This window comes from Phalangium opilio, unplaced genomic scaffold (assembly GCF_054372755.1).
Source record: "Phalangium opilio isolate 3A_F unplaced genomic scaffold, DU_Popi_V2 ptg000329l_1, whole genome shotgun sequence".
Lineage (NCBI taxonomy): Eukaryota > Metazoa > Arthropoda > Arachnida > Opiliones > Phalangiidae > Phalangium > Phalangium opilio.
Genome location: NW_028324226.1, coordinates 4,207,830 through 4,234,434, shown reverse-complemented (window position 1 = coordinate 4,234,434; position 26,605 = coordinate 4,207,830). Strand labels below are relative to the sequence as shown.

At 39.2% G+C, this 26,605-nt stretch overlaps 3 protein-coding genes across 5 annotated transcripts in view; 2 read left to right on the top strand and 1 right to left on the bottom strand.

The window, feature by feature from the left end:
* The window catches only part of LOC149610409 (uncharacterized), a 37,836-nt gene extending 22,176 nt beyond the window's left edge, over positions 1 to 15,660 (top strand). For 2 of the 3 annotated variants that reach the window (XM_089858944.1, XM_089858943.1), the window contains exons 2-4: positions 11,839 to 11,914; positions 11,986 to 12,677; positions 12,754 to 15,660. In XM_089858944.1, the coding sequence (XP_089715070.1) occupies positions 11,869 to 11,914; positions 11,986 to 12,677; positions 12,754 to 15,396 (3,381 nt within the window). In that variant the 5' untranslated portion in view covers positions 11,839 to 11,868 and the 3' untranslated portion in view covers positions 15,397 to 15,660. Of the gene's footprint in view, positions 1 to 4,196; positions 4,426 to 11,838; positions 11,915 to 11,985; positions 12,678 to 12,753 lie in introns of those variants that run through there. The other variant, XM_089858945.1, reaches the window with a different exon arrangement.
* Positions 15,650 to 17,058, bottom strand: LOC149610408 (zinc finger protein ZFPM1-like). The gene is made up of 4 exons (XM_089859538.1): positions 17,016 to 17,058; positions 16,802 to 16,941; positions 16,475 to 16,727; positions 15,650 to 16,415 (listed from the first exon to the last, which is right to left on the bottom strand). Exons 1-4 carry the CDS (start codon positions 17,056 to 17,058, stop codon positions 15,988 to 15,990), a joined length of 864 nt encoding a protein of 287 aa, XP_089715664.1. The 3' UTR covers positions 15,650 to 15,987.
* Positions 17,059 to 18,770: 1,712 nt separating this feature from the next.
* LOC149610400 (uncharacterized) overlaps positions 18,771 to 26,605 on the top strand; it is a 177,466-nt gene continuing 169,631 nt past the window's right edge. The window contains exons 1-2 of the mRNA XM_089859537.1: positions 18,771 to 18,850; positions 19,169 to 19,553. The gene's annotated coding sequence lies outside the window, so the exon portion shown is untranslated. The remainder of the gene's footprint in view (positions 18,851 to 19,168; positions 19,554 to 26,605) is intronic.

Here is a 26,605-nt window from a genome sequence, read left to right as displayed (position 1 = left end):
CTTTAAATTGGCAGGATGTTTGCGGCGATTTTTTTAAAGGTGACTTTGCGACGCCTCTATTTTTTATTTATTTTTTTTTCATTCATTGTCGATGTCGAATTTTATTAGAGTGTAGGTTGGTTATAAAGGGTTTTTCATATTATAGACTTTTAAATATAATAATCAATTAATTCTAGAGTTTATATTCCATTTTGAACCATTGGCTACAGTAACATGCCTATCAGTCTCAATAAAACTAAACGATTTAGTAAAATATTCCGCCTTGACGAGACGTTTCAAAAGTCAAAGTCGTTTAAAAGCTGCACAAAATTAACAAAATCGCTTTTGACGACGATAAATCTTGTTCTTATTATCATTTGAATAATCTTGAAGTCCCAGTTGAACACAGCTGAGTTTTTTTGAAGTCCCAGTGAAATCAATCAAGGTCTCTTGAAGCCCCAGTTGAAATCACTCGGGAGTCTCTTCAAGTCCCAGTTGAAATCAATCGAGGTCTCTTGAAGCCCCAGTTGAAATCACTCGGGGGTCTCTTGAAGCCCCAGTTGAAATCACTCGGGGGTCTCTTGAAGCCCCAGTTGAAATCACTCGGGGGTCTCTTGAAGCCCCAGTTGAAATCACTCGGGGGTCTCTTGAAGCCCCAGTTGAAATCACTCGGGGGTCTCTTGAAGCCCCAGTTGAAATCACTCGGGGGTCTCTTGAAGCCCCAGTTGAAATCACTCGGGGGTCTCTTGAAGCCCCAGTTGAAATCACTCGGGGGTCTCTTGAAGCCCCAGTTGAAATCACTCGGGGGTCTCTTGAAGCCCCAGTTGAAATCACTCGGGGGTCTCTTGAAGCCCCAGTTGAAATCACTCGGGGGTCTCTTGAAGCCCCAGTTGAAATCACTCGGGGGTCTCTTCAAGTCCCAGTTGAAATCACTCGGGGGTCTCTTCAAGTCCCAGTTGAAATCACTCGGCGGTCTCTTCAAGTCCCAGTTGAAATCACTCGGCGGTCTCTTCAAGTCCCAGTTGAAATCACTCGGGGGTCTCTTCAAGTCCCAGTTGAAATCACTCGGGGGTCTCTTCAAGTCCCAGTTGAAATCACTCGGGGGTCTCTTAAACTTTCTGTAAATTCGAATGAAGTCACTACCGTCGTAGATGAAACCCATTACGACGGCCCTATAATTTACTACCTCATCTACTAGTGGTTCCGCTCAAATAACTAATTAAGTTTTTCGTAGATATTAAATAAAATTATGCACGCCTTTTAGAGCCGAGAATGTAATTTAGATTAATTTCGCATTAACTAGTCGTTAGTATTACGGTGATCCTTAAAAATAATCCTTGTCAAGGATGAAGACACCCAACCAACGGGGATTAGTTTAGTATCACCCTCTAAACTAACACAAACGCCGTTAACTATTTAAAGAAGATTACGGATTATATCTTGACGATGATTTTTACGTAAACGCCCATAGCGCTAACTACAAACTTTTAACACGCTTTGTAGGCGGATTCTTTTCAATCAGAAAAGCGATTGTATTATTATTAGGTTTTTTAAAAGATCGAGAGAAAGTTTTGGATTTCCCCTCTTGGCAATGATTCCCTAATTTATCTCACGCGCCCACGAATTCCTGGATGAAACTTTATTTCTTCCTCCCTCGCCATTTACCGAACTAAAATAAACGCCGATTAGAGGTATAGATCTCTCTCGCTCTCTCTACAGAAGTTCATTCGTTGAAGAAACACCATGCTTCCTTTAGACCAATTATTGGTTTTGTCAAATTACAGTTAACCAAAAGTAAACAGATTGGTTTGACGTACAGATTTCTCTAAGTTGCGTACTCTCAGTGGTTTATTTACTCCTTATATTGTGGTGTCATCTCAAATTAGTCCTTCCCTCTTTTCCCTGATTCATAGTATCTTTAATGGTCGCTTGTCGAAAAGCTTACATGTAACATGAGTGTAGGACAATTCAGAGTAGCTCAAAGTGTGCGTAAGTTTAGGACGGTTCAGTGTAGCTCAAAGCGCCCATGAGTGTCTAAGGTCGGACTGTTAAATGGAGCTCAAAACTTCCATGGGTGAAGGATGGTTCAATATAGTTCAAAATGTCCATGAGTGTAGGACGATTCATTGTACTCGAGTGTTCAGTGTAGCTCAAAATGTCCATGAGTGTAGGGCAGTGCCGTGTAGCTCAAAACGTCCATGAGTGTGGGGCGGTTCAGTGTAGCTCAAAGCGTCCATGAGTGTAGGACGGTTCAGTGTAGCTCAAAGCGTCCATGATTGTAGGACGGTTCAGTGTAGCTCAAAGCGTCCATGAGTGTAGGACGGTTCAGTGTAGCTCAAAGCGTCCATGAGTGTAGGACGGTTCAGTGTAGCTCAAAGCGTCCATGAGTGTAGGACGGTTCAATGGAGCTCAAAATATCCATGGGTGAAGGATGGTTCAAAGTATCTCAAATCCATGTAGGACGATTCATGGGAGAAAAGGTTTTATATTGTGTTTATTTCGAAAGCAATTTTCCTGGTTTCAAATGTAAGCTTAAACTGAAGTATGGGAATCACTAAAAGGAAAGAGACAAGGCAAAAGACCAACAAAACTCTGACAATTGGAAATGTGGAGTGGTTAGGGAAGAAAGGAGATGGTAAATGGGTAAATGGTTATACCAACAGTGATAAATTGAGGGTTATGCCTTAGCTAATGGACTTCTGATTCTGTATAATCAATCTGAAAGAAATACCGTTTAACACACGCCACGTACGTCTCGTCTCAGACGCCTATGAATCTCCTACGCGAATAAGGTGGAATTGACGACCTATCAATTCCAAAAATGCAAGAATGTAATCAAGCCTATACTGTTGTGTATATCTTTCTCGTCTTTGACACCGGAGCTTGAAGAACAGGAGATAGGGGATTTACCAGAAGAAACATGATTTCTATACCCTCCCCTCTTTTTGAATTACTTTAATTGTCTGTATACGAATATATTGGGTCTCTTCAACAAGATGGTTCGTCCGGAATAACCATTTTATCTTCAACGTTTACTTGTTTGGTTTTCAAAGTGCTACGGTTAATTGGAATCGAGGGTCCTTTCACTCTCGGATTACGAGACCCTTTTCAAAAACCGGGGGTAAAATAGAGTCTGGTGTTTGACCATTTTGTATTCTTAAGAAGTGCAACAAAGACGCTAGATGTGGCTAGACTGGTAACTTTGAAGCCCTATCTTTGTTGTCCACATGCGGGATATTCTCTTAACCCTATATCTAGCAGACGATACTGACCGCCCCCCCCAGGGCCCCATATCAGGGTAATAGTGAATCGAAACTTGGAAAGGAAGACTCAAGGAGCTAATCACACTGAGATTCCCTGATTATTTCAGCACGCTTTTAAGATTACATTAATCCCTTTTGTACAGAATAATGTACAACTATCCCATGGGGAACCATTGAATTTAAAGTAAAACCATAAGTTTATAAGATATGTTTCATAAGTATGACACTACCTATACTTCGAAATGCTGCTAGAGACAGCTCGAGCTAGTTCGAGAACGAAAAGCGAGAATTGACTACACTCGGTTAATTTTGCAGTCCATCTTCCTATTTAGTCTGTACTAAGCCGTTGACAGCGCCTCACCAGGCGTCGCTTTACCTCGAATCTATGACCTACGTCACTTCATGACAAGCTCTAAGTAACCAGTGACAAACTTATGGAACGTATCTTATGAACTTATGGTAAAACCTACTACACGTGACTCTAGCTCTAAACGCAATTTAATAGTTTCAATAATTGAAGTGTATACATAGGATGTGTCGCAACTAAAAAACGAAGATTTGGGTTTTTGGTGTTGGAGAAGAGAGATCGCGTTTGGTATAATTCGAAACTTAAAAGGAATTTTCGGTTAACCTTGGTCCAGGAGAGAGAAGAAAAAAGATTATGAGAGAATTGTAGAGAATCTTGGCGAGCGAGGAAGACGATTCGTTCCTCGTAACTCCACAATAATGATGACGTCAGAAATTCAACAAAAAAAGAACATCACCACTTTCACTCTTTATTTCTACCTGTTCCCCCTCCCCATTTGTTTTTCCTTATCCCCCTACCTTCATCTAATTCTAAGAGTATTTCACCTTTTAGTAAAATTGGCGTTAAGTTCGTCACGTGATTTCCCACCCCGGCTTTGCCTAGCTTCTTCCGAAATAATTTCGAGATTTTAAAACTTTTTTTATTCGCCGCTAGTACATTTCGAGCCTCGTTTGGAAAATTATAAAAACGGGACGCGTCTTCCAAACTGGCCTCACAAAATAATGTACTCTCAATCGTTGAGATAGACTTCACTCCCCGGTTAACTAACCGCTAGAACACTAAGACCCCAAAAAGTTCTTATACTTGTTAAGCTCTAACCCAAGAGGTTGAGATATAAAAGTGAACAGGAAAACACCACCAGTTCAGTCCAGTTAGGTAAGAAATATATTTTGTATTTACGCATTTGTTTATTTATTTGTTTTGTTTGTTTGGTTATAAACAAAGTTTAGTTAGAATTAATACCTTCGAAAGTAAAGTTTTATATTTTTGGAAAATTTGTTTTATGATCTGCATCTTAAGAATTATTTAAATCTTGAACGATTTTTTGATATCGTTTCTTCAGTGTAAACTTAGAATATAAACTTGAATTTTAGATTATTTGTAAAGATAGACAGTTTAGCTATGAATATGATATATATAATAATTTAAAAATGTACTGGTCACATAATCACATAATCAAGCTGGGACTACACATTGAAGGCAATTAGGTGAAAACGTTTGGCATGGACGTTTTGCACTCTAATAAGGACCCATATAAACAAGTCGAAGGTGCTGAAAAGTGCCAAAAGTTCAGAAATATAGCAGCTAAGCCAAAAATAACGTCCTTTGCTGGCCTTTCTTTTTTTTTACTTAATATTAGCAGGAGTTTATGATGTTAGGCTTCTCCTATATTCTTAAGATTTCAAGGCATTGAGGGCGAGACGGCGCTCCCAGGATGTGATTATTCAGGGTGCAGTGAGATTTGATTAATCATAGAAGGAATGAGGTTTATTATTATAGGGTAGGGTAGGACGTCCTATCAGTGTCGTATTCTCTCAGATTTTGTCGCCCAAAAGTTTGACTTACTGGTGTGCGCCATACTCCCGGCTACTCCTCGTATATATGCGTGGTTGGTTTATAATTTTACAAGATTGAAACATCGGAGTTCGTAAGTTAAACCATGGAGGCGTTAAATGAAAGACAGTAATCGTAATAGAAAGTAACTATAGGTTCACCTAAATCAATACTCTAAATATCGGAAATGTTCCAAACCTACGTAGGACTTTGATGTTCAGATATTCAGGGTGAAAACCACGTAGAGTGACCGAGAGATATTAACGTTTTACCTGTGAGATTCCTATAGCTAGCGCGAACTAAATTTACCCTTTTTCTTAACTTTAACTGTATTACGTATTCAGGGAGTTCCCAAAAGAACCGAAGTACAGCGGGATGGTTCTATGGGAAATCATTTATTAGTTGAAAATTAAATTTCTATGACATTTTGCCCTAAGGGCCACAGTTTCCAAGGTATGGTAGATTGAGGTGTTTTAGGGATGACCCCCTTAATTAAATTAGAATTGTCTTTCAGTTTCTTAATTATCTTTAAGGGGTCATTCGTAAAACACTCGAGTCGTAACTTGTTTAAGATTGCCCTAAGGGAAAAATGTCATAGAAATTACATTTTCGACTCAAAATTGATTTCCCATAAAACCCGAAGTATATAATACTTCTCTTCGAGAGAAGTGTACCTGCACAAAGCGGGGTAATTACATGATTCTTCCCATCAACATCATTTTACATTTATTATGGCAAGGTTACTACACCGAATCACATACGCGATAAATAATACCCTCACCATTACTCAATTAGCGCTTAACTATTTGCTACGGCGCATGCGCTTGTGGATTTTTGTCCCACGTCAAGACAATCAAGGCTTGTGGGTTGATTACTGTGGATTTAGTACCAAACAGTTATAGAATTCACCCTTGCACGGTGCGATAGTTACCCATCTGAAGTTTGATGAGTAGGAGGGCAAACAAAAACGGATCCCTCGGCTGGGAAGAATCATGTTACATAACTAAAGCCTCATTAAGAGTATACAGAGTGTCGCCCTTCTTCCAGTATCCCCTCCTGATTGAACCAACTGTACTTCCGTCCTACAATAGTTTTTTAACACCCTGTATGTGGGTTCCTTTTCTAATTTTCCTTTTTCTATAAAATTATTTTATCACCTCATTATAAACCCGTTTACGATGTTTACCTCATTAACGAAAATTAACGGTTTAAATCTCAACGTAAGACATCCATATTTTTCTTTGAAAAAAAAAAAATTAGGCCTAGGCCTAAGTACCTTTCAAAGTAAATTATCTCCGTGCTCAAAAATTGCACGAGAAATTGTAGAAATGCATGAAGACACTTGATAATTTCGCAACTCCTTTTGAGGATTAATGCGAGGATTAATGTTTACACTTAAACGAAAAAAAAAATAAGAAAAAATGGTTAGATGGACGGACGTCTACGAGACCTAGTTTTCCATTGAGAAATAAATGTGCTTTTAAGTTATGGCGCCATTTTATAGTTTTAAATTTATAGACTAGGGGCACCCCATGTTATTTGTCCATTGAAGTTAATACAGTCAAACCTGGGAAACTGATATTACTCTATTGATATTACTTTCCCCGACCGATTACAAAGACCAACCAAACCACACACGCGATGGGATTTGGTTCCGAGGTCGTTGATGACACGAGGGAATGAATTTGAAAATAAAATATATACACGTGATGTGATCGGCATGCAAATTTGAATTCAATTAGGCTTAGATCGGTGAAATATATAAAAATGATGATAAAACTCGTCCTGCTGGTCACGATTTATTGGAGAAACCTTAACCGTTCGGTTCATCTTATCTTTTAAATATTTCAATAATAATTATACGATATTTTCGGAAGACCATGGCTTGAAGTATAATATTGGCAGTATAATGTTCCCCAAATCTATTGAATGACACATTGTCTTTGAGAATACGTATATTTCCATTGGCATTTTTTTATACTTTTACCCCTAATTTCGATTTCCTGAATTTATTTAACTATATTTTGATTTTCATATCATTTTTCTGAGGTTATTAGACAATTTTCCTAATATTTTTATAAATCTTTTGCACCAATTTACTGTTTTTCTAATTTATTTTTTTATACCAGTTTAGTATTTTTCTACTAAGATTTTTGAACTAATTTACTATTTTTCTAAGGTTTTTGGACTAATTTACAATTCTCTTAATATTTTTCTAAAGCTGTTGGACTAATTTACAATTTTCCTAAGGTTTTTAGACCAATTTAAAATTCCCTTAATGTTTTTCTAAATCTTTTGTGCCAATTTACAATTTTTCTAAGGTTTTTGGGCTAATTTACAATTCCCTTAATATTTTCTAAATCTTTTGTGCCAATTTAGAATTTTTCTAAGGTTTTTAAACCAATTTGCAATTCCCTTAATGTTTTTCTAAAGCTTTTGAACCAATTTACTATTTTCTTAAGATTTTTCGACCAATTACAATTCATTTAATATTTTTCTAATGCTTTTGGACCAATTTACAATCTTCCTAACATTGTTTAATCCAAATAAAACAATCTTAATTCATAATTATTTCACTTCGAGTGATAAATTTCCGTTATAACTTCAATCACGCTTTAGCCTCGCTACTCGACCCCTCCCCGGTGATGGTGATCTTTATTATTGGTTTAGGGTTTCATCTTTACCAAGGATGAAAAATAAAATTCAATTTCCTTTGATCCCATCGAGGCGACATTTGCGAATCGTGAACATATTATATACCCATCATTTAAATTATTCAAAAAAAGGGTTAATTTTCTCCTTGAAACTAATATCTTTGAATAAGAAAATAGTAATGATTATTATCATTTAGTTTCATAGCTTTTATCGTCGCGTGAAAGATGTAACAAACACGTGCCTTCCGAATCCCAGGAATGAGTAGTGAAAAAAACCAAACCGCTTTCTCTTTTGATGATGACCCCATTCGTGGCATTGATTCCTGCCCACTTCCCCATTCTTGACCCTTTTCGCTGACCCCATCGCCACGCCGTTTAATTTCACTACTGGCATACTGAGGCTTTAGAATAGATAAACGCTGTTTTTATTTATTTCCGAGCCCGGGAAATTGTTAAATTTGACGAAGGCCATTTATGCCTAGATAAAAATTTAATTTGCATATCTTAAGAATTTGTTTCGAGCGATATCGATTTGAAAGAGGGGTTGGAGAGTTTCTCTCTCTCTCATTTAATTGCGTACGTTCATTATTACCATAAGTTTATAAGATATGGTCCATAAGTATGACATTACCTATACTTCGTAATGCTAGAGACTTACAGCTCGAGCTAGTTCGAGAACGACAAGCGAGAATTGACTACACTCGGTTAGTTTTGCAGTCCATCTTCCTATTTAGTCTGTAATATAGCCTTTGACAGCGCTTCACCAGGCGTCGCTTTACGAGAATCTATGACCTACGTCACTTCATGACAAGTTCTCAGTAACCAGTGACAAACTTATTAAACACATCTTATAAACTTATGTTATTACTTAAGACGAAACGAACTATGACCCTCGAAGTCAGTTTAAAATAGAGTTAATTGTAAATTAATATTTGAAATTTAGATGCAAAAACTTTCTTTTTGAAAGTGCATCAACTGCCTTTAGAATCGATAGAGTAAAGAGGTTATCATAAACAGATTAACAATACATACTTTTTTAGACTAGGAGGATTTATACCATTTACACAAGGAGGCCAAACTCCATGGTGGAGTCAAAAGCCAGGCATCCTAGTGTAAATGGTGTGAATCCTCCTATTCTGTAAACTATGTATAATATGTTTGATATATTTCTGCATAAATATTATATTAATCCCTTTTCAAAGGGGAGGGGTTCATTATCATCTGCTTCATGGAACATGCGGACGGTAACTGGACAACAAACACGTTAGATAGTACTTCAACGTTACCAGTCATCCAATGTCCGTTTGTTTGAAGCCATATCTAGCGTCTTTGTTCCTTCTTCAGAAAACCAGGTAGATAAACGACAGACTCCACACCGACTTAAGGTGGAATTCATAAACGTCGGACGCAACGCAATTTAGTACAGGCAAAGGCAGGGCGTCGTGCGCAAACTTCCGCCTTTTGCGCACGACGCCCTGCCTTTGCCTGTGCTAAATTGAGTTGCGTCCGACGTTTATGAATTTCACCTTTAAGCGTTATTCTTAAGCCATATTGAGATTAAAATCCTGAACAGCCATGCAGATCTTATCAATGAAATAATCTTTACGATCATAATATTGACATATATTCATAATAAAAAATTAACTACCCCGACCAGACCTTGTTCTTTAATAAATCTAGTTCCCAGGTTTTTCCCCATACCTTCCACCCATCCATAGTTGCCCCGGATATCGAACGACCTTCGGGAATCGAGAAACATTTTCTTGGCCCATCACCCAAAAAATAACGAAATTATTAGCAATATAGCTACGTCGTTCAACTTGTTCCAATTTTACCACGTTTTAAAGGGTCTGTAAAGAAGGCATCGGTGGGTGGGTAAACATTATTTGAAATACGCCACAGACACCACGTGACGTCAAGATACAAAGACTCCACGTTTAGTGGGACTGGACATCTAGTCCTCAAACGAACTAAGTTTCTTTGAGGACTGGACACCTAGTCCTCAAACGAACTAAGTTTCTTTGAGGACTGGACACCTAGTCCTCAAACGAACTAAGTTTCTCTGAGGACTGGACACCTAGTCCTCAAACGAACAAAGTTTCTTTGAACCAGACCTCTCCCCGGTCACGTGGCTATGACGTATTTCAAATAATTTTCACCCACTCGACGATGCCCACTTTACCGTCCCTTTAAACGAGAAACTAGGCAGCAAGACTCTAATCTAACCGCTAGATCAACCAACCTAAAGCGTTAATGGTTAAATATTATAAACACCATAGCCGGTATGGAGGTATAATTTGGACGCGAAGAGCGCTAACTAATTAGAAACATTATCATTTACGCCACGGAGACGCTAATTTCAATCAATTAGTATAAAAGAATGGGGAAACCAAAACATTACCTATTGGTGATTAAGAAATTTGAGGAAAAGTCATCAACGGGGAGAAGAAGAAAAGACTGCTTGGTATTCAACCGGATACTATCATTTAGCTGTTCATCCACCCACGTATATTGTACAGTACGTCTAGAGGTTTTACGTTTAAATATTATTTCAAGTCTATAATCATTTAATCGTAAGTCTCCGCGTTTGAATGGAGGAAAAAGGAGATTTAAAGTGAAAGTGAATGGATTTAAATGCAGCTATTGTCTCTAAATGAACAATTTAGTTGCAATGATACCTGTACTATAAGCTATGGGTCATTATTAGGGATGTGGAGCCACCCTAACTTAGGAAATTAAATCGCCATTTGGCAATATTTAATTCTACTAAAATCATTGACAAACATTATACTTAATTAGCGTGGTAAAATTAAGAAATGCTCGATGTTTCAAGCGCTTGTTTCTAGAGGTACAGAGTTATGACGCTTACTGATACCTACACCATAAGTTTATAAGATATGTTCCATAAATATGACACTACCTATACTCCGTAATGCTAGAGACTTACTGAGAGCTAGATCGAGAACGACAAGCGAGAATTGACTACACGCGATTTTGCAGTCCATCTTTCTATTTAGTCTGTACTAAGCTTTTGACAGTGTCTCACCAGGCGTCGCTTTACGAGAATCTATGATGTTTCACCTGCGTCACTTCATGACAATCTCTCAGTAACCAGTGACAAACTTATGGAACATATCTTATGAACATGCAGATATGTTTTTCTATAAATCAAGATAAAAAATTTAACAGCTAACATCTTTCCTTTGAAATTTTACCGAAATATTTTATTTAATAACTTAACATTTGAATGAAGAAGATAAAAACTAAGAAACGAGTTTTATCAGTGGTTAAATCTTATTATGAAATACATCCCGGTGCTGAGTATGAATAAAAGAAAAAGTAAAAACAGCGTAATTAAATTGAATTGTTTTCCGTAACTTCGCCGTTACCCCGATTTTGCATATAGTAAGTGTGTCCCGCAAAGTTTGACGAGAAAACAATGGAAAACTTGTTTTGTTTTTACCACCAATTCATCCTCATCTCCACTCCCAATTAGTTTGGCCCTTTCACGAGAGCTTTACTATTTAAATTTTAAACTAATGAGATGAAGTTAAAAAATTGTTTACCGAAGGCGTCTCAAAAATTATCTAAGGTACTTTTTGATCCTAAACAAAAAATATCTTCACTTTTTAACTGACTTTCCTACAGGGAATTTTCCACTAGTAAATCTTAATTAATTGAATTTATTCAAATCATCCATGAAAATTAATAGTTTTTCCTTTTAAATCGAGTTTCATCCTTGTACCTTGAAGTTGAAAAACAAAGCTTATCTTTGGAGCTTTCTGACAGTTTTGATGAACAGCTCAAAATTTATGGAATAAATTCAAGGTTACACTAATTCATTTCTTCGCGTGACTTGAGGGCTTAATTTTCCAGTCGTTGGACGCGTGCGTGTCTTTTTTTTTGTCCCTAAATACTCTATAACTTTTACTGTCTTTCTAAGTACAAATTTTCTCGGTACTTTTTGCGTAAATCCGTGATTGCCGTAATTGCCTAATTTGACTTGATTTTTCCTAGACTCGTTTCCAAAAACGTGAATTAGTTTTAACGTGTTTCTCTTGTTTTCTAATTTATTTAACAGATTTCTGGAAGTTTATTTCTGGTGGATATTATGCATTCTCATCATGCATACGTCATCGTTGCTTTGACTTTGATTGGTAAATATTTTGATCGATTCATTATGTCTTCAGGTTTTTTTTTTCAATTTTTTTTTAATATTTTGGGACAGTTTTTAGCTTAGGAAGCGACGCTAACAATCGAGTTCGAAGATGGGGAGATGACGGAAGTGGTCGTAAAGGTGGAAAAGCCGGACACGGAGGAAGTGGTGGATACGGAGGTGGTAGTTTCGGAGGAGGAGGTAGTTCTGGCGGAGCTGGTCATGGCGGAAGTTCCGGTGGAGGTGGTAGTTTCGGTGGAGGAGGTTCTGGCGGAGCTGGTCGCGGTGGAAGTTCCGGTGGAGGTGGTTATGGAGGAGGTAGCTTCGGAGGCGGTTCTGGAGGAGCAGCTCAAGGTGGACATTCCGGTGGAGGAGCATCTCACGGTGGACATTCCGGTGGAGGAGCATCTCACGGTGGACATTCCGGTGGAGGTGGTTCCGGAGGAGCATCTCACGGAGGACATTCTGGTGGAGGTGGTGCAGGAGGAGGAAATTCTGGCAGTGGAAGCTGGGGTGGTAGTTCCGGCGGTGGAGGAGGAAATTCTGGTGGTGGAAGTTCCGGCGGTGGAGGAGGATATTCTGACGGAAGCTGGGATGGAAATACCGGTAATGGAGGTGGTTCAAACAGTGCATGGGCTACTGGAGTCCGTGGAACAGCCGGTGTCGACTATCCGAATTATAAAGAAGTCCCGAACACTAGTTTCAAGTGTAGTGAAACACCTTACCAACCCGGAATGTACGCCGATGTTGAAACTCAGTGCCAAGTAATTAATCCCTTTAATTTGTTAAAGTGTTTTCTTCGGAATCGTTTACTTATATGTTGCTTATAATATTTTCCAGATTTATCACGTTTGCCACAATGGACGAAAAGAGTCATTGATCTGCGGTCCAGGAACCGTTTTTAACCAACAAATCTTGGCTTGTGATTTCTGGTATAGCGTCGAGTGTGATCAAAGCCCCAAATATTTCTACTTGAATGAAGAAATCGGTGTTGCTGGAGTTGCAGCTGGAGGAGCGGGTAAGTTATTCGGAGGTCTCGATGGAAATGGAATCGCCTCTATACCCAATCCTCCTCCTTCCTCCTCGGGTTACCCACAAACCCGACCCGGTTCATCTTATGGCGGAGGACCAGCACCAGCTTCGGGATCCAATAACGTTCGACCTGGCGGATATCCTCAACCTGGATCACAACAACCCGGTCGTCAAAGGCCACCACCACCTGGTCACTCCGGACCCAAAATCCAGCCTCAACCTGTCTATCCTAAACCACAACCTGGATCTCAACAACCCGGTCGTCAAAGACCACCACCACCCGGTCATTCTGGACCAAAAACCCAGCCTCAACCTGCCTATCCTAAACCACAACCTGGATCTCAACAACCCGGTCGTCAAAGACCACCACCACCTGGCCATTCTGGACCAAAAACCCAGACTCAACCTGCTTATCCTAAACCTGGGTCACAAACAGGATATCCCAAACCACAACCTGGACCCCAGCCTGGATATCCCAAACCACAACCTGGACCCCAGCCTGGATATCCCAAACCTCAACCTGGACCCCAGCCTGGATATCCCAAACCTCAACCTGGACCCCAGCCTGGATATCCCAAACCTCAACCTGGACCCCAGCCTGGATATCCCAAACCTCAACCTGGACCCCAACCTGGATACCCTAATCCACAACCTGGATTCCCTAATTCACAACCTGGTCCTCAACCTGGATACCCAAAGCCCCAAACTGGACCACAACCTGGATACCCTAATTCACAACCTGGTCCTCAACCTGGATACCCAAAGCCCCAAACTGGACCACAACCGGGATACCCTGCACAATCTAAAACAAATCCTGAATCTGGGTACCCTAGACCACAGCCTGGTCCTCAACCCGGATATCCCAAACCACAGCCTGGTCCTCAACCCGGATATCCCAAACCACAGCCTGGTCCTCAACCCGGATATCCCAAACCACAGCCTGGTCCTCAACCCGGATATCCCAAACCACAGCCTGGTCCTCAACCCGGATATCCCAAACCACAGCCTGGTCCTCAACCCGGATATCCCAAACCACAGCCTGGTTCTCAACCCGGATATCCCAAACCACAGCCTGGTCCTCAACCCGGGTATCCCAAACCACAGCCTGGTCCTCAATCCGGGTATCCCAAACCACAGCTTGGTCCTCAACCCGGGTATCCCAAACCACAGCCGGGCCCTCAACCCGGATATCCCAAACCACAGCCTGGTCCTCAACCCGGATATCAAAAACCACAGCCTGGTCCTCAACCCGGATATACCAAACCACAGCCTGGTCCTCAACCCGGATATCCCAAACCACAGCCTGGTCCTCAACCTGGATATCCAAGACCACAGCCTGGCCCTCAACCCGGATATGGACAAACAAAACCCCAACCTAATTATCCCAAGCCTCAGCCTCAACCTGGATATCCAAAGCCTAAGCCGCAACCTGTGTATCCTCAACCTGGTGGACCAGAATCGCAAACAAGACCTCAACCAGGATCTTCTCAAACGGGTCCTCGGCCCGGCTCTTCCAAAATTCCCCGCCCTGGCTCCCAACCTGGTTCCGGTAGACCTTTTGAACCTGAATATCTCGAGCAACTTCCTCTTGTTGATCCTTCTAGAAAGGACATTTCCGATAAGCCACCCATAGATAACCTTCCACCATTTAACCCACGTCCTACTTTACCATCAGGAGGTTCTGGAAGTGGTAGCTTTGCTGGATCCTTTGGCGGTGGGTCAACCGGACCATCTGGTGGTTACAAACCATCCGGAGGCGGTCATGGCCCATCGGGTCCATCAGGACCTAGCGGAGGATATCGACCATCTGGCCCATCAGGACCTAGCGGGGGATATGGACCATCTGGGCCATCAGGTCCTTCAGGACCTAGCGGAGGATATGGACCATCTGGGCCATCAGGTCCTTCAGGACCTAGCGGAGGATATGGACCATCTGGGCCATCAGGTCCTTCAGGACCTAGCGGAGGATATGGACCATCTGGGCCATCAGGTCCTTCAGGACCTAGCGGAGGATATGGACCATCTGGGCCATCAGGTCCTTCAGGACCTAGCGGAGGATATGGGCCATCTGGGCCATCAGGTCCTTCAGGACCATCAGGTTCATCGGGACCTTCTGGACCAAGCGGAGGACATGGACCATCAGGCCCATCGGGACCAAGCGGAGGTCATGGACCAAGTGGCGGCCATGGACATTCTGGACCCTTTGGTGGTAGCCCTGGAACATCAGGTCCTAGTGGGGGATACGGACCATCAGGTGGCCAAGGACCTTCCGGAGGCGCTGGAGGATGGCCATCGGGCGGACAAGGACCTTCTGGGGGTTCTGGAGGGTGGCCATCAGGTGGTCAAGGCCCATCTGGGGGATACTTATCTCAAACACAAATTGGATTTGGTAACGGGCCTCAACCCCAACGAAACATGATGATGATGATGGGAGGAGCCGGTGGAGATTAAATTTAAATTTGTCTAAGTGGGTACGAATTATCGAGAGACAACGATGACATTCAAAAAATACTGTTAGAGTCGAGCGATTTAATATTTTAATTGGTAAAAATATCGCTCCTTGTTATTAATTTTTTGTTAATTAAAAAATAAAAGTTTCGTTAATTTTTTAAGTATGTTTTTAATTTTAAAATTGGTCCTGCAGTCTAAATAAGGACGTATGTACATAAAAGTTCGGTTTTATTGTATTAAAAAAATACTTTTGTGATAAATCTTATAATCTTCATCCAAAGTTTAAATTTTCATTACCAGATATATCTTGAACTGGTAATTAGAACAAAATTCCAGCTAAATAGTTACATAGTTCAGACATTAAAATTATTCTAAATTAATATTTCAAGGTGTTTTAAGGAATTTACCATCTTTAACGCCAAATTAAATATTTTCTTCAAATTTTGAGCAAAGCAATTTTCGACGAAATTGACCTTTTGATATCTTTGGCTAAAATACCACTTGGCGTTAGGTCTTGGCTTTACGTATAAGGTAGGTCAAGTGAAAGCACTGCATCAAATACTGTCCAATTATCATGAATCCCATTATTAATTACGCGTGATTAATATGACTAGGATGTCGTGACTTTAAATGGCGGTCCAAATCACGTCTTCGCACAAGTACTTTCCCGCAAAGAAGGCAATTATATGGATTACTGGTTCTGACGTGTAACCGAACGTGTTTGTTCAAGTTACTAGGGTCGCTAAATGGCCGGAAGCAGTAAGGACACTTTAAAGGCTTGTAGCCAGTGTGGGTCCTTATGTGAATCTTTAGTCCGTATCTTCGAGAATAGGCCTTGTTGCAATAATTACAAACGTGACCTTTGACCCTACTCTCTCGTTCAGCACGGTTGTTGCTTTCAAGCGATGTTAGGGTGGGAGGTAATACGGCGTCGCAACCCTCGTAATAAAGATGAACTTTTAGTGGGTTGGGTTGTTGGAATGATTGACCGCATTTGTGACAGACGTAACGAGAAGGACCTTCAATTATACCTTATAATTAGGCTTAGTTCGCGATATGATTAACAGAAAAATCTTACCTTGAATGTGCTTGGGTTCCAAAAAGGGCATAGTGATTTTGACTGGTAAACTACTAGAGAACCAGACTTTCAGTTCCTGTCCTTCTTGAATCGGTTTGACAACTCTAATTTGCACACGGTCATCCACTTCTTGTGATGACCAAAAGGCTTCGCAGTTTTGCTCTTGACAATCTGCCGCTGGCTTTATTAAACTAATCCACGAGACATTTGGGACGTTAGGACGTAAATGTAGGACACCGTTCGAGTCTTCAACCTGTTAATAAAAATTGTATACAGGTTTAAAACTTTGACCGTTGCTCTGTCCGAATCTCAAAGGTCATTCATTGCCTGAAAAGTTTTTAGACGTGACTTTTTCTCTTTAGTCAACCTCCAAAATTTAATCCTGGCTGCTTGAGGTAACGAATATGTTCCAGGAGCCACAAAGCTATTTGCAATTACCGTTGTCTCTTCGTCCGCATCATTGACTTCTTCAAGACAATTTAACAAAAGTTAACCATCTACTTATGAAGATAAATGCAGTATCTTGAATTTTTTATCTTACCATTTAAGTCTAAATCGTGCATTTTACTTTGAGTTTTATCCATCATGGATTTCAATTATTTTCTGAGTCTTATCGAATTTAAACGAGGAATATCCCAGTCGAAAATTTGGGGTCTGGTCGAAGCAGGTGCCTGGCGACAAGTGTGGAGGGACCCAAGAGCGAACCCGCAACACCGACCGCGAAAAGCCGTAACCAACATTATTTTTTGGGTAAGGGCAAAGTGCCGGTTCCCAAATTATAATAAGTCTGATCAAAAATCGGACCCAATGAATTGTTAGGATTACGAAAAAAGAGGGTGGTTGTAATGTTATAGCTTATAGGGAGTGATTCTGTCTTTGCTTTCTTCCATACGGGGGTATCAATGATCTACCCTTTTGACTGTACAAAATAGGGGAGCTAAAAGTCAACTTTCCTATACGTTCTACAATTTCGTACGCCGTCAGATGTTGATTGTCCCACACCATCAAGCCGGTTCAATTCTCACTCACTCCATCCAGGCTCTATGAGCCGAGAGATCTTTCACCATAGTAGGCTAGCTAGAGGAGGAGATGAAAGCTAGAGGGAGAATGATGGACCCGACGCGTCACAGCTTCCTCTTCATCCTCTCAGCTGCTTAAAATCCCACACATATTCATCCTTACATCTTTAGACTCAGACCTTATTTCAATAGAGCGAACCCCCTCACCCCTTACCGAAGAGAAATATTTGTTAAGTTTCATCATGGTTTCATTTGGTTTAAATTGACGCTAACTATTACGATGGTTAAGAAACGTTTCAAGCAAACTTCTAACTAATACAGAAGTTTATTATTAAAGAGAAAATCACATTTTCTGAATGTGATTTTCAGAAAATCACATTTTCTGAATGTGGTGCGGAAAAAAAGCCTTTTCGACCAATTAGTTCTAGACTTAAAATTTTTTAATTATTGAAGTACACAAAATAGACATATTTACTTTAATTATAGAAAATATGCTTATATTTAATTTAATTATTCGAGTATGGAATGCAGTCTTATAGACTTTATTTAAGTATAGAAAATGGACTTATATTTACTTTAATTATGATGTCAAGTTTCAATTGTGAAATTTTAGTGTACAAAAATATTTTAATTACAAATTTTATACATTTAGTTTTAGCTGTAGAAGTTCCTCGTCGAAGAGAACGACCTATTCGTGCTTAAACTTTAGTGTTTCTAAGGTTGGACTTCACCACAGTTGTTCTCTATGTTCTTCTTCTAAGACTGACCATGGTTTATTGAATATGTAGAATTTATGAAATTTTTCAACCTATTGAAAGTTGGAGCATAACTAAAAGTTTTCAATTGCAATTTGACAAAGTCATAAATCTTTCATTCCGGCTGCCCTTCCTGTATCCAAAATTGACATTGTTTTGACTCTCTTGAGCTCCCCTGGGATATGAGGGCTGGCTTCTAATTCTGTTTAAATAAGTATTTGATACATAAGCAACTGAATTTAACATCATGACATTGCTAACTAATTTTTACAAAATAAATCATATTCACACCAAAAAATACGTTGAAACACAACTGTTATTATAATTTCAGAACATTTGAACCATTAGATTAGAAGATAACCAAAAAAAGTACTTCTTCCCATTGAACCACATACTTTCGCATCCTTGATTTTTCCCGCCTAATAACCACATGCTTTCGCATCCTTCGATTCTCCCGCCAAAATTTGGGCGCGCGAGATCGAGAGGGCTTGGCCGGAAGTGAAAATGTTTTCTGCTCTGCAAGGCAGCCACATTCTCACTCACCATCCATTGTTCTTTGAGAACGGATTTTACGGCCAGTGGTTCATGTTTTCGAATTGCAGGTAATTATAATTTAGTTTAATTTAAGGTAGCGTTTTAGAATTGTTTCTACAGGCTTATAATTACAATATCATGTACAAATATGAATATTAAGCTTAATCTTTGCCCTGTAACGAAACTATAGTGAACGCTGTGTAGCCAAGGGTGAACCATAGTTAAAACCTCTGGGCCTTGGCTTCCATGCTTAAAAATTATCATATTTTTCAAAGTTAAATGAGTTAGGCCACGATAATCATTGAACCTAACGATAACATTAGGAAAAATCTATTAATATTTTGAACTTTGTTTCATCCTCAACAATTGGTTACTTTATATTTCAGAGATTGCAATGCAGAAATGTTCTTGATAACATGAACATTTAATGTAGTTCCAGCCCCTTAACTATGTGTTAAACGATGTAAACTACACATTTTTTTTGGATGGAGTATAATGCTGGGGTTCAATGTGTGTGAATTTCATATTCTTACCACCCTGAGAGAAAAGCTACGAGAAATATGATAGTCAATGGAGATTAATATTTCCTTTGCATTACACTCCTTTAATGAATCAACCAAGTAACTTAACACAACCACATACATTATTCCGTGTGTGACAAAGATCATCATCAAGTGAGAAACGCTAATCTCTTTATCAAGTGCTACAATTAACTCTGGATCAATCACCGAGATCAACATCAGCTTGAAGGGGCTTCAATGTATGCAGTATGTAAGTCAATTTCAATTATTTTGGTGTTTCTACGGTTTAAAAGTAGTATATACCAACGAACACGTGGTTTTTGTTAAATCAAAAATGTTGTACGTCATAGTACTATATGCCATCTATCTTCAAAAACTCAAGCTTTGCCAACTTAGTTTATAAAACACAACATAGATGGCGATACTAGCGCCAAATATGGTAAATTCGAATTATAGTACCAAACATATCACCTAGATGGCGATACTAACCCTAAAAATGGTTAATTCAAATAATAGTACCAAACATATCGCCTAGATGGCGGCAGCATGCTTAAAGAACTCTAGTTTTCAACCCCTGTCGAATTTCCACCCCTTTATTCGCTATTTACTCCCTGGTTCGGTAGGGGGCCAAGGACTTTATATGGGGGAAGAGAAGGATTGCGAAAAGCCAGTGCAGCTTCCTCAGGGTTAAATCGTAAAAAAAAAAAAGAAATCGCTTTGGTCGTCGTAATTTATCACGTTATGGAATAATTCTCGTTGCGTAAAATATAACTGAAATAGAATTTTTCAAGGGTACTGGGTGCTCAGCTCACTCGGGATTTTTATGTAGAGAAATTTTGACATGTAGGGGCATATTCTACGCGGGGGTCGCGATTCTTAATACGTTTTTATTGCGTATGGCGCACGTAAATACGATTTACCTTGGGAATATTATGTTACTTTCATATGCTACTATGAGTTTATTAATTTTTTCACGAACTGTATGTGGGAATTATCGGGAGAAATTGAACTTCATTCATAGATGTGCAATCCGTTATTAAGGGGGCGTGTCAAGAACTATATTTTGAACTATATTACCTGTACTAGTGATTAGGTAATGTCACGTGACTCGCGGATATATACAACGGAAATGCCGATGCCCATTCTAAATGCACTGATAACGCTACAAAGTTCATGTAGCATGTCCAGTAGACCTATTTGATGGAAGATAAGCTTGGTATAGGCCCCGCCCCTACATATAACATTGTACATCACTTTAAAATAAATCGAAGAACGTAATGGATATTTTTTCTGCCCCCTCTCGTTAATTATAATTTTAATTTTAAATAATTATCATAATGGGAATCTTAAATTATTTTAAATGTTAATTTTTATTCGAAAGTCTTGAATGATTGAAACAATTTTATTGCAAAGAAAAATGGGTTAAGGCCTTGAAAGACAAGACAAAGGAACAATCGCCTTCCTTGTACGACATATAGGCCCGATAATATCTATGACCATAAGTTCATAAGATATGTTCTATAAGTTTGTCACTGGTTACAAACTGGAGCTTGTCATGAAGTGACCTAGGTAGGTCATAGATTCTCGTAAAGCGACGCCTGGTGACTGGGGCGCTGTCAAAGCCTTAATACAGACTAAATAGGAAGATGGACTGCAAAACTAACCGAGTGTTGTCAATTCTTGCTTGTCGTTCTCGAACTAGCTCGAGCTACATGTCACTTGCATTAAGAAATATAGCTAGTGTCACACTTATGGAACATAACTTATAAACTTATGCTATGGCGAACATATACGTGTGTAGTTTCGAAGGTATAAGTTGTCACGGAACAGTTCGCTAAGCTATCGTAGCACATGAAAGTCTCGGGACCTAGAGGCGACGCGTGTTTGTTGTGTGAAAAGTAATTTCACTTTTTTTCATCCAATTAAGTTAAAAGTGATAGAAAAATGCTTCTTTTTGATAAATTTATCTATATTATATCACGAACGTTTCATACAAAATGCGCACGTGTTGGTGATAATTTGTAAAAGAAATCGTGTTGTTTTCAGCTGAAATAGCCAAAATTTACCCTTGAATCGAAGATAAGAAACTTCGAACACATGCTTTGCACTTGTATAGACTTTTAGTGTACAGGTGTATTTGATAAGTTGGAAATTCCATTATGTTGGATTTCCTGATTTAAATGCTTTTGACAAAATTTTGTTAATTGTTGTTATAATTATTGTTTGCGCGAGCAGTTTTATTTTCTTTAATACAAACGTTACTCTGTTAGCTCATCGAAAAATCATACGCAATGACTTTTCAGTCTGTTGTAAATTGCGGTTAAATCGCACTCGCAATCGACACTGGCAACACTTGTGTGCACACTAGGTAGGGCTATAGAAAATTCCTCCCCGTCTCTCAGCTTAAACTTAACAGTGCAGTGTTGTCAGGCCGGTCAAATTTGAGTCAATACGAGTACTGGTTCAAACTGAACTGCGAGCATTTCTCTCTGCAATCTGTCGACTCACCAATCGGCCTGGCAACACTTGGAACGGTAAAAACCCCCTTAGATTAAACTATATACTCGGATCGCGCAGTGTTATCAGGCCGGTCCAATGTGAGTCAAGTACTGATTCAAACTGAACTGCGGGCATTTCTCTCTGCAATCTGTTGCCTTACCAATCGGCCTGGCAACACTTTGAACGGTAAAAACCCTCTTTAGACTAAACTATATGTAGCAGCATAGCAAATAAATAAATAAATATAAATAAAATTACTTCTTTTGCTGATACCTCTGAAGAATAGACAACTTCGTTTATTACAAACAGAGAAACTAACACACCGGGGCGAGGCCGCCTTTGGGGTATCCTGCCTCTCGCCAAGAAACAGCGCCAGGCGGAGCCCGAGCTCATTACACGCGGAGAGAGGCTAGCCAACTCGCACTGCCTCTGACGGAGCTTCTTGGCGACTGGGAGGATACCCAATGGCGGCCTCGTCCCTGTGTGTTGGTTTCTCTGTTTGTAATAACCAGATTTGTCTATTACAAAGTTCTAAGAACTAATTTGGGTAAAAAATATTTGAAATATCTGGGGAAATATAATTATTCCAAAAAGGAAAGGTATATATATTCTTTTGAACCCCTAACCCCAGTGACTTGTAAAACTTGTAATCGAATGCTCGGTTAAAATAATTTTACCGAAATAATGGTAATTCGATCACTGCCGACGGCGAAAGGGGAACCGAAATAAAAAATAAAATGAACGATGAAGGTTTAGCAAAAAAAGAGATAAAATTTTTTTTCATCCCCATCTATTTTGTAACGGCCTGCTATAAAGAAATAGAAGAAATTTTCCACCGAGGGGTTTTTTGGCATAGGGCGTACTTATAAAAAATAAAATTCTCCTAATTTTTCTCTTTACTTCTTTTCCTTTAAAGGGAAAAATTCTCCTAATTTTTCTCTTTACTTCTTTCCCTTTAAAGGGAGAGTGAAATGGAAAGTCCAGTGATTTTTTTTTAATCAATTCTTCTACTAATTATGAGGCCAATTAATATGCATGTATTGAAACATCCAGTAAGTACCTCCTTATGATTAAAAATTCGAATTAGTTTGAGATTAAATATGAGTGGCTTAATGTGCGCCTGTTTTTGTTATTATGAAGGTTTATCAAGTGAATAAATTTCCCCCTTTTCCTAAATATCACTAAATTGGGTATGTTTTACCTCAAAATATTGCTACTTTTCCAAATTTTTGCTAATTAGCTTGTTTATTGTCACCTTTTCCCACAATATTGCTATTTTACTTCATTTCTACCCAACTCGCTATTAAGTAGATAATTTCAAATTAGCACCTCCGACCAATCGCATAACGCCCTGCTTTCTTGTTAACAAAATTCCCGTGGCAAGCAGCAAGCTCTATTGTCGAATGTAATTCAACACGAGGTATTTGATAAAAATTGCGCACGATATGGATGGCGCAAGATATAGTTTGGCACGTGAATTTTGCTAACAAGAAGGCAGGGCGTTACACTATTGGTTGGAGGTGCTAATTGAAAATTATCTATTTAATCTGAAACTAATTTGAATTTTAAAATCAATCGGAGGTATTTCCTGAATGTTTTAGGATAGGTTTACACATAAGTTGATGAGATATGTTCCATAAGTTTGTCGCTGGTAAGTGAGAGCTTGTCATGAAGTGACGTAGGTCATAGATTCTCGTAAAGCGACACCTGATGAGGCGTTGTCAAAGGCTTAGTACAGACTAATTAGGAAGATGGTAGTCCTGCAAAACCAACCGAGTGTAGTCAATTTTCGCTTGTCGTTCTCGAACTAGCTCGAGCTGTAAGTCTCTAGCATTACGAAGTATAGGAAGTGTCATACTTATGGAGCATATCACTTATAAACTTATAATAGGTCTTATAATTATTTTTAGAATCGAAAAAAAAAAATCACTTTATTTTCTTTCTTACCTTCCCTTTAACCTTCGCTGAGACAGTCTATCCAAAAATAATTTTCCATACTCTATACTCTAAAGGACCCAGAGATTCCAGAGGGTTGTATGGTATAGATTGGATGGTCGAGGAAGCACCAATCGAACCGGAGCAAAGCTGCTCTACGAGAGTCACTTGAAACTTTGCTACAGTTTTAAAATTCCGTTTTTTTGGATGATTTGGGTCAATGTCATTTATGCTTATTTGATCTAAGAATGCTTACTTACAATGAGCACGTGTTGAAATATTTTTTATTCGGTTTAATATTTAGCGGGCTTAATAGGGTTTGGGGTTCAACTTACCGCCATCTTTTAAAATGGCGTCCCATAAAGTAACGCCCTACTACTATACAGGTGTTTCTGATAATTCTGGCATAAATTAAGGGGATTTTCTTTTGGTAATCAATTTTGAGTCAAAAATGTTACTTCTATGACATTTTGGCCTAAGAGACACTGTTTTTAAGATAAGATTGGATGAAGTATTAACAGATGACCCCTTATATTTAATTAAGAAACTGAAAGACAATGATTTCTAATTAAATTAAGGGGTCATCCCTAAAACCCTCGTATCGAAACGTCAAAATGTCATTTAAAGAAACTTAAAATTTCCCTGATATTACTTTAAAAGAAACTTTAAATTTCCCTGATATTGCTTTAAAGGACACTTTAAATTTCCTTGATATTACCAAGAAGTGATGTCTAGTTTATTAGGGAGAAGGTATAAATTCGCCACCTTTCTAGCTTTATCTCCAGTCCAAACGTAGGTCCGGAGTTAATCCCCGCCTCTAAATTACAACCAGCATCTCATTGGTTCTTGAAAACTCACGTCAGCGCGACGGGAATGACGAAAATTACGTGTTTTTTTGACTGAGGAGAGGCGCAATAGCCCGGCCTCCTTTTACGTTCCCCCTGGTATTTTGAAAGGGGGACTGTGACTATGGCGCGCGAATACTTAGGCATCTTATACCTTCTCCCTAATAAACTACGTATCCCTTCTTGATAATAACAAACGATGCTAGCTAGCTAAATAAGAAAAGCTATAACGAAAGAAAGTTCATAGAAATTACATTTCCGACTCAAAATTGATTTCCCAAAGAATTAACATCCCTGTTAATTTACTTTAGACTTATCAGAAACACCCTGTATATTATCAACCATCTCACCTCCTAAGGGGGCTTAAAATTCAAGGATGGATTTATTCTTTCTTAATATATATTTCATATTGAATTGAACTGAGCCGCCGCCAGCCATATCTGGCATTTGCAATGCAGTGCGTAAAATAAAGACAGATAGGTGAATGGAAGGGGAGTATAGACTACAGGAGGTTTTTGGGTTTAAGGGGGTCAATATCGAAAGCGGTCAGACGAAGCAGACATCTGCTTTTATAGGTATACCCCGAGGAAAGGGGCGCTAACCCCCTCCCCTCTCCCCCCAAGACCCTCATCCTTCTATTTTATTAAAGTAAAGTAGGGACCCTGGCGACCAGAATCCCACGAGGCCAAAATGGAACCCCTCATCTCGAACCCATTCCCCCCCCCCCCCGGCGCGCGTGGAGAAGGCTTTATCCTTTAGGGCAGGCCAAGATCCTAAAGGATGCGTTCCTAGACAGTGGGGTTCATCCCGTGTCTCAATCGAGGGGTTAGTCACTAGTGAAAATTATGAATGGCTCATTTTGATCTATTTTGAGTGATACCCTTTAAGTGATATATCTCTCATTATTGCGCAAGATTTTGCCATATTTTCACTGCAGGTTTCGTGAAGTTTAAACGCTAATTTTGTGAGATTTCGGGTAATTTTATATCAGTTTTCTCCTGAATTCCCCAAAAAAAGTATAGACATTTTGTGAATTTTCCTCACAATTCACGTGCTTTAACAGCGAATTTCGCCTGATTTCCCGAAAGCGTATGACACTTTCGTGAATTTTCCTCACAATTCACGTGCTTCCGCAATAGATTCCGCCTAATTTCGCAAAATTGTATCACACTTTCGTGAAATTTACTGAGATTTCAAGTGCTTTCACAGCAGATTTCGCCTGATTTCCCAAAAGCCTATGATACTTTCGTAAAATTTCCTCACATTTCAGGTGCTTTCACAGTACATTTCGCCTGATTTTCCAAAAGCGTATCTATCAAACTTTAGTGAAATTTCCTGACCTTTCACTTGATTACACAGCAGATTTCGCCTGATTTCCCAAAAGTGTATCACACTTTCGAAAATTTCCTGAGATTTCAAGTGCTTTCACAGCAGATTTCGCCTGATTTCCCAAAAGCGTATTGCACTTTCGTAAAATTTCTTCACATCATTTCAGGTGCTTTCACAGCAATTCTGCCTGATTTCCCAAAATTTTATCTAACTTTCGTGAAATTTTCTCACATTTCACTTGATTCCACAGCAGATTTCATAGGATTTGTATGTCGATACTGAAAACTCGATTTCTTCATTCCTTGCGATTTTGGAAAAATGATTTACCCCTTGGTCCTGGTTGATATTGCAGCATTAACTCCTAGGCCTATTCTATCTCAGACTAACGTAATTAATTGCACGGTTTGACTTCGCTGCATTCTGGGCTTGAAATGTAAAGTCTGGGTTTATGATTATGGGTTTGAAATTGAAAATTGCGCCATATTCCCTTAGCACATTGAAATGAATTGATTATTATATTGCCATAAATGAAAATAGTACTGCGGAATGGTTTTCCCAGTTTCTTGTTACTCCATATAAATGAAAATCATCACTATAGGTCCCTTAAATTCGTTTGTTTTTATAGGTCCTGATAATTTCATGGATATACCATAAAAAATTCGTTTATCTTTCCAAAATAGACTTGATTAATTAA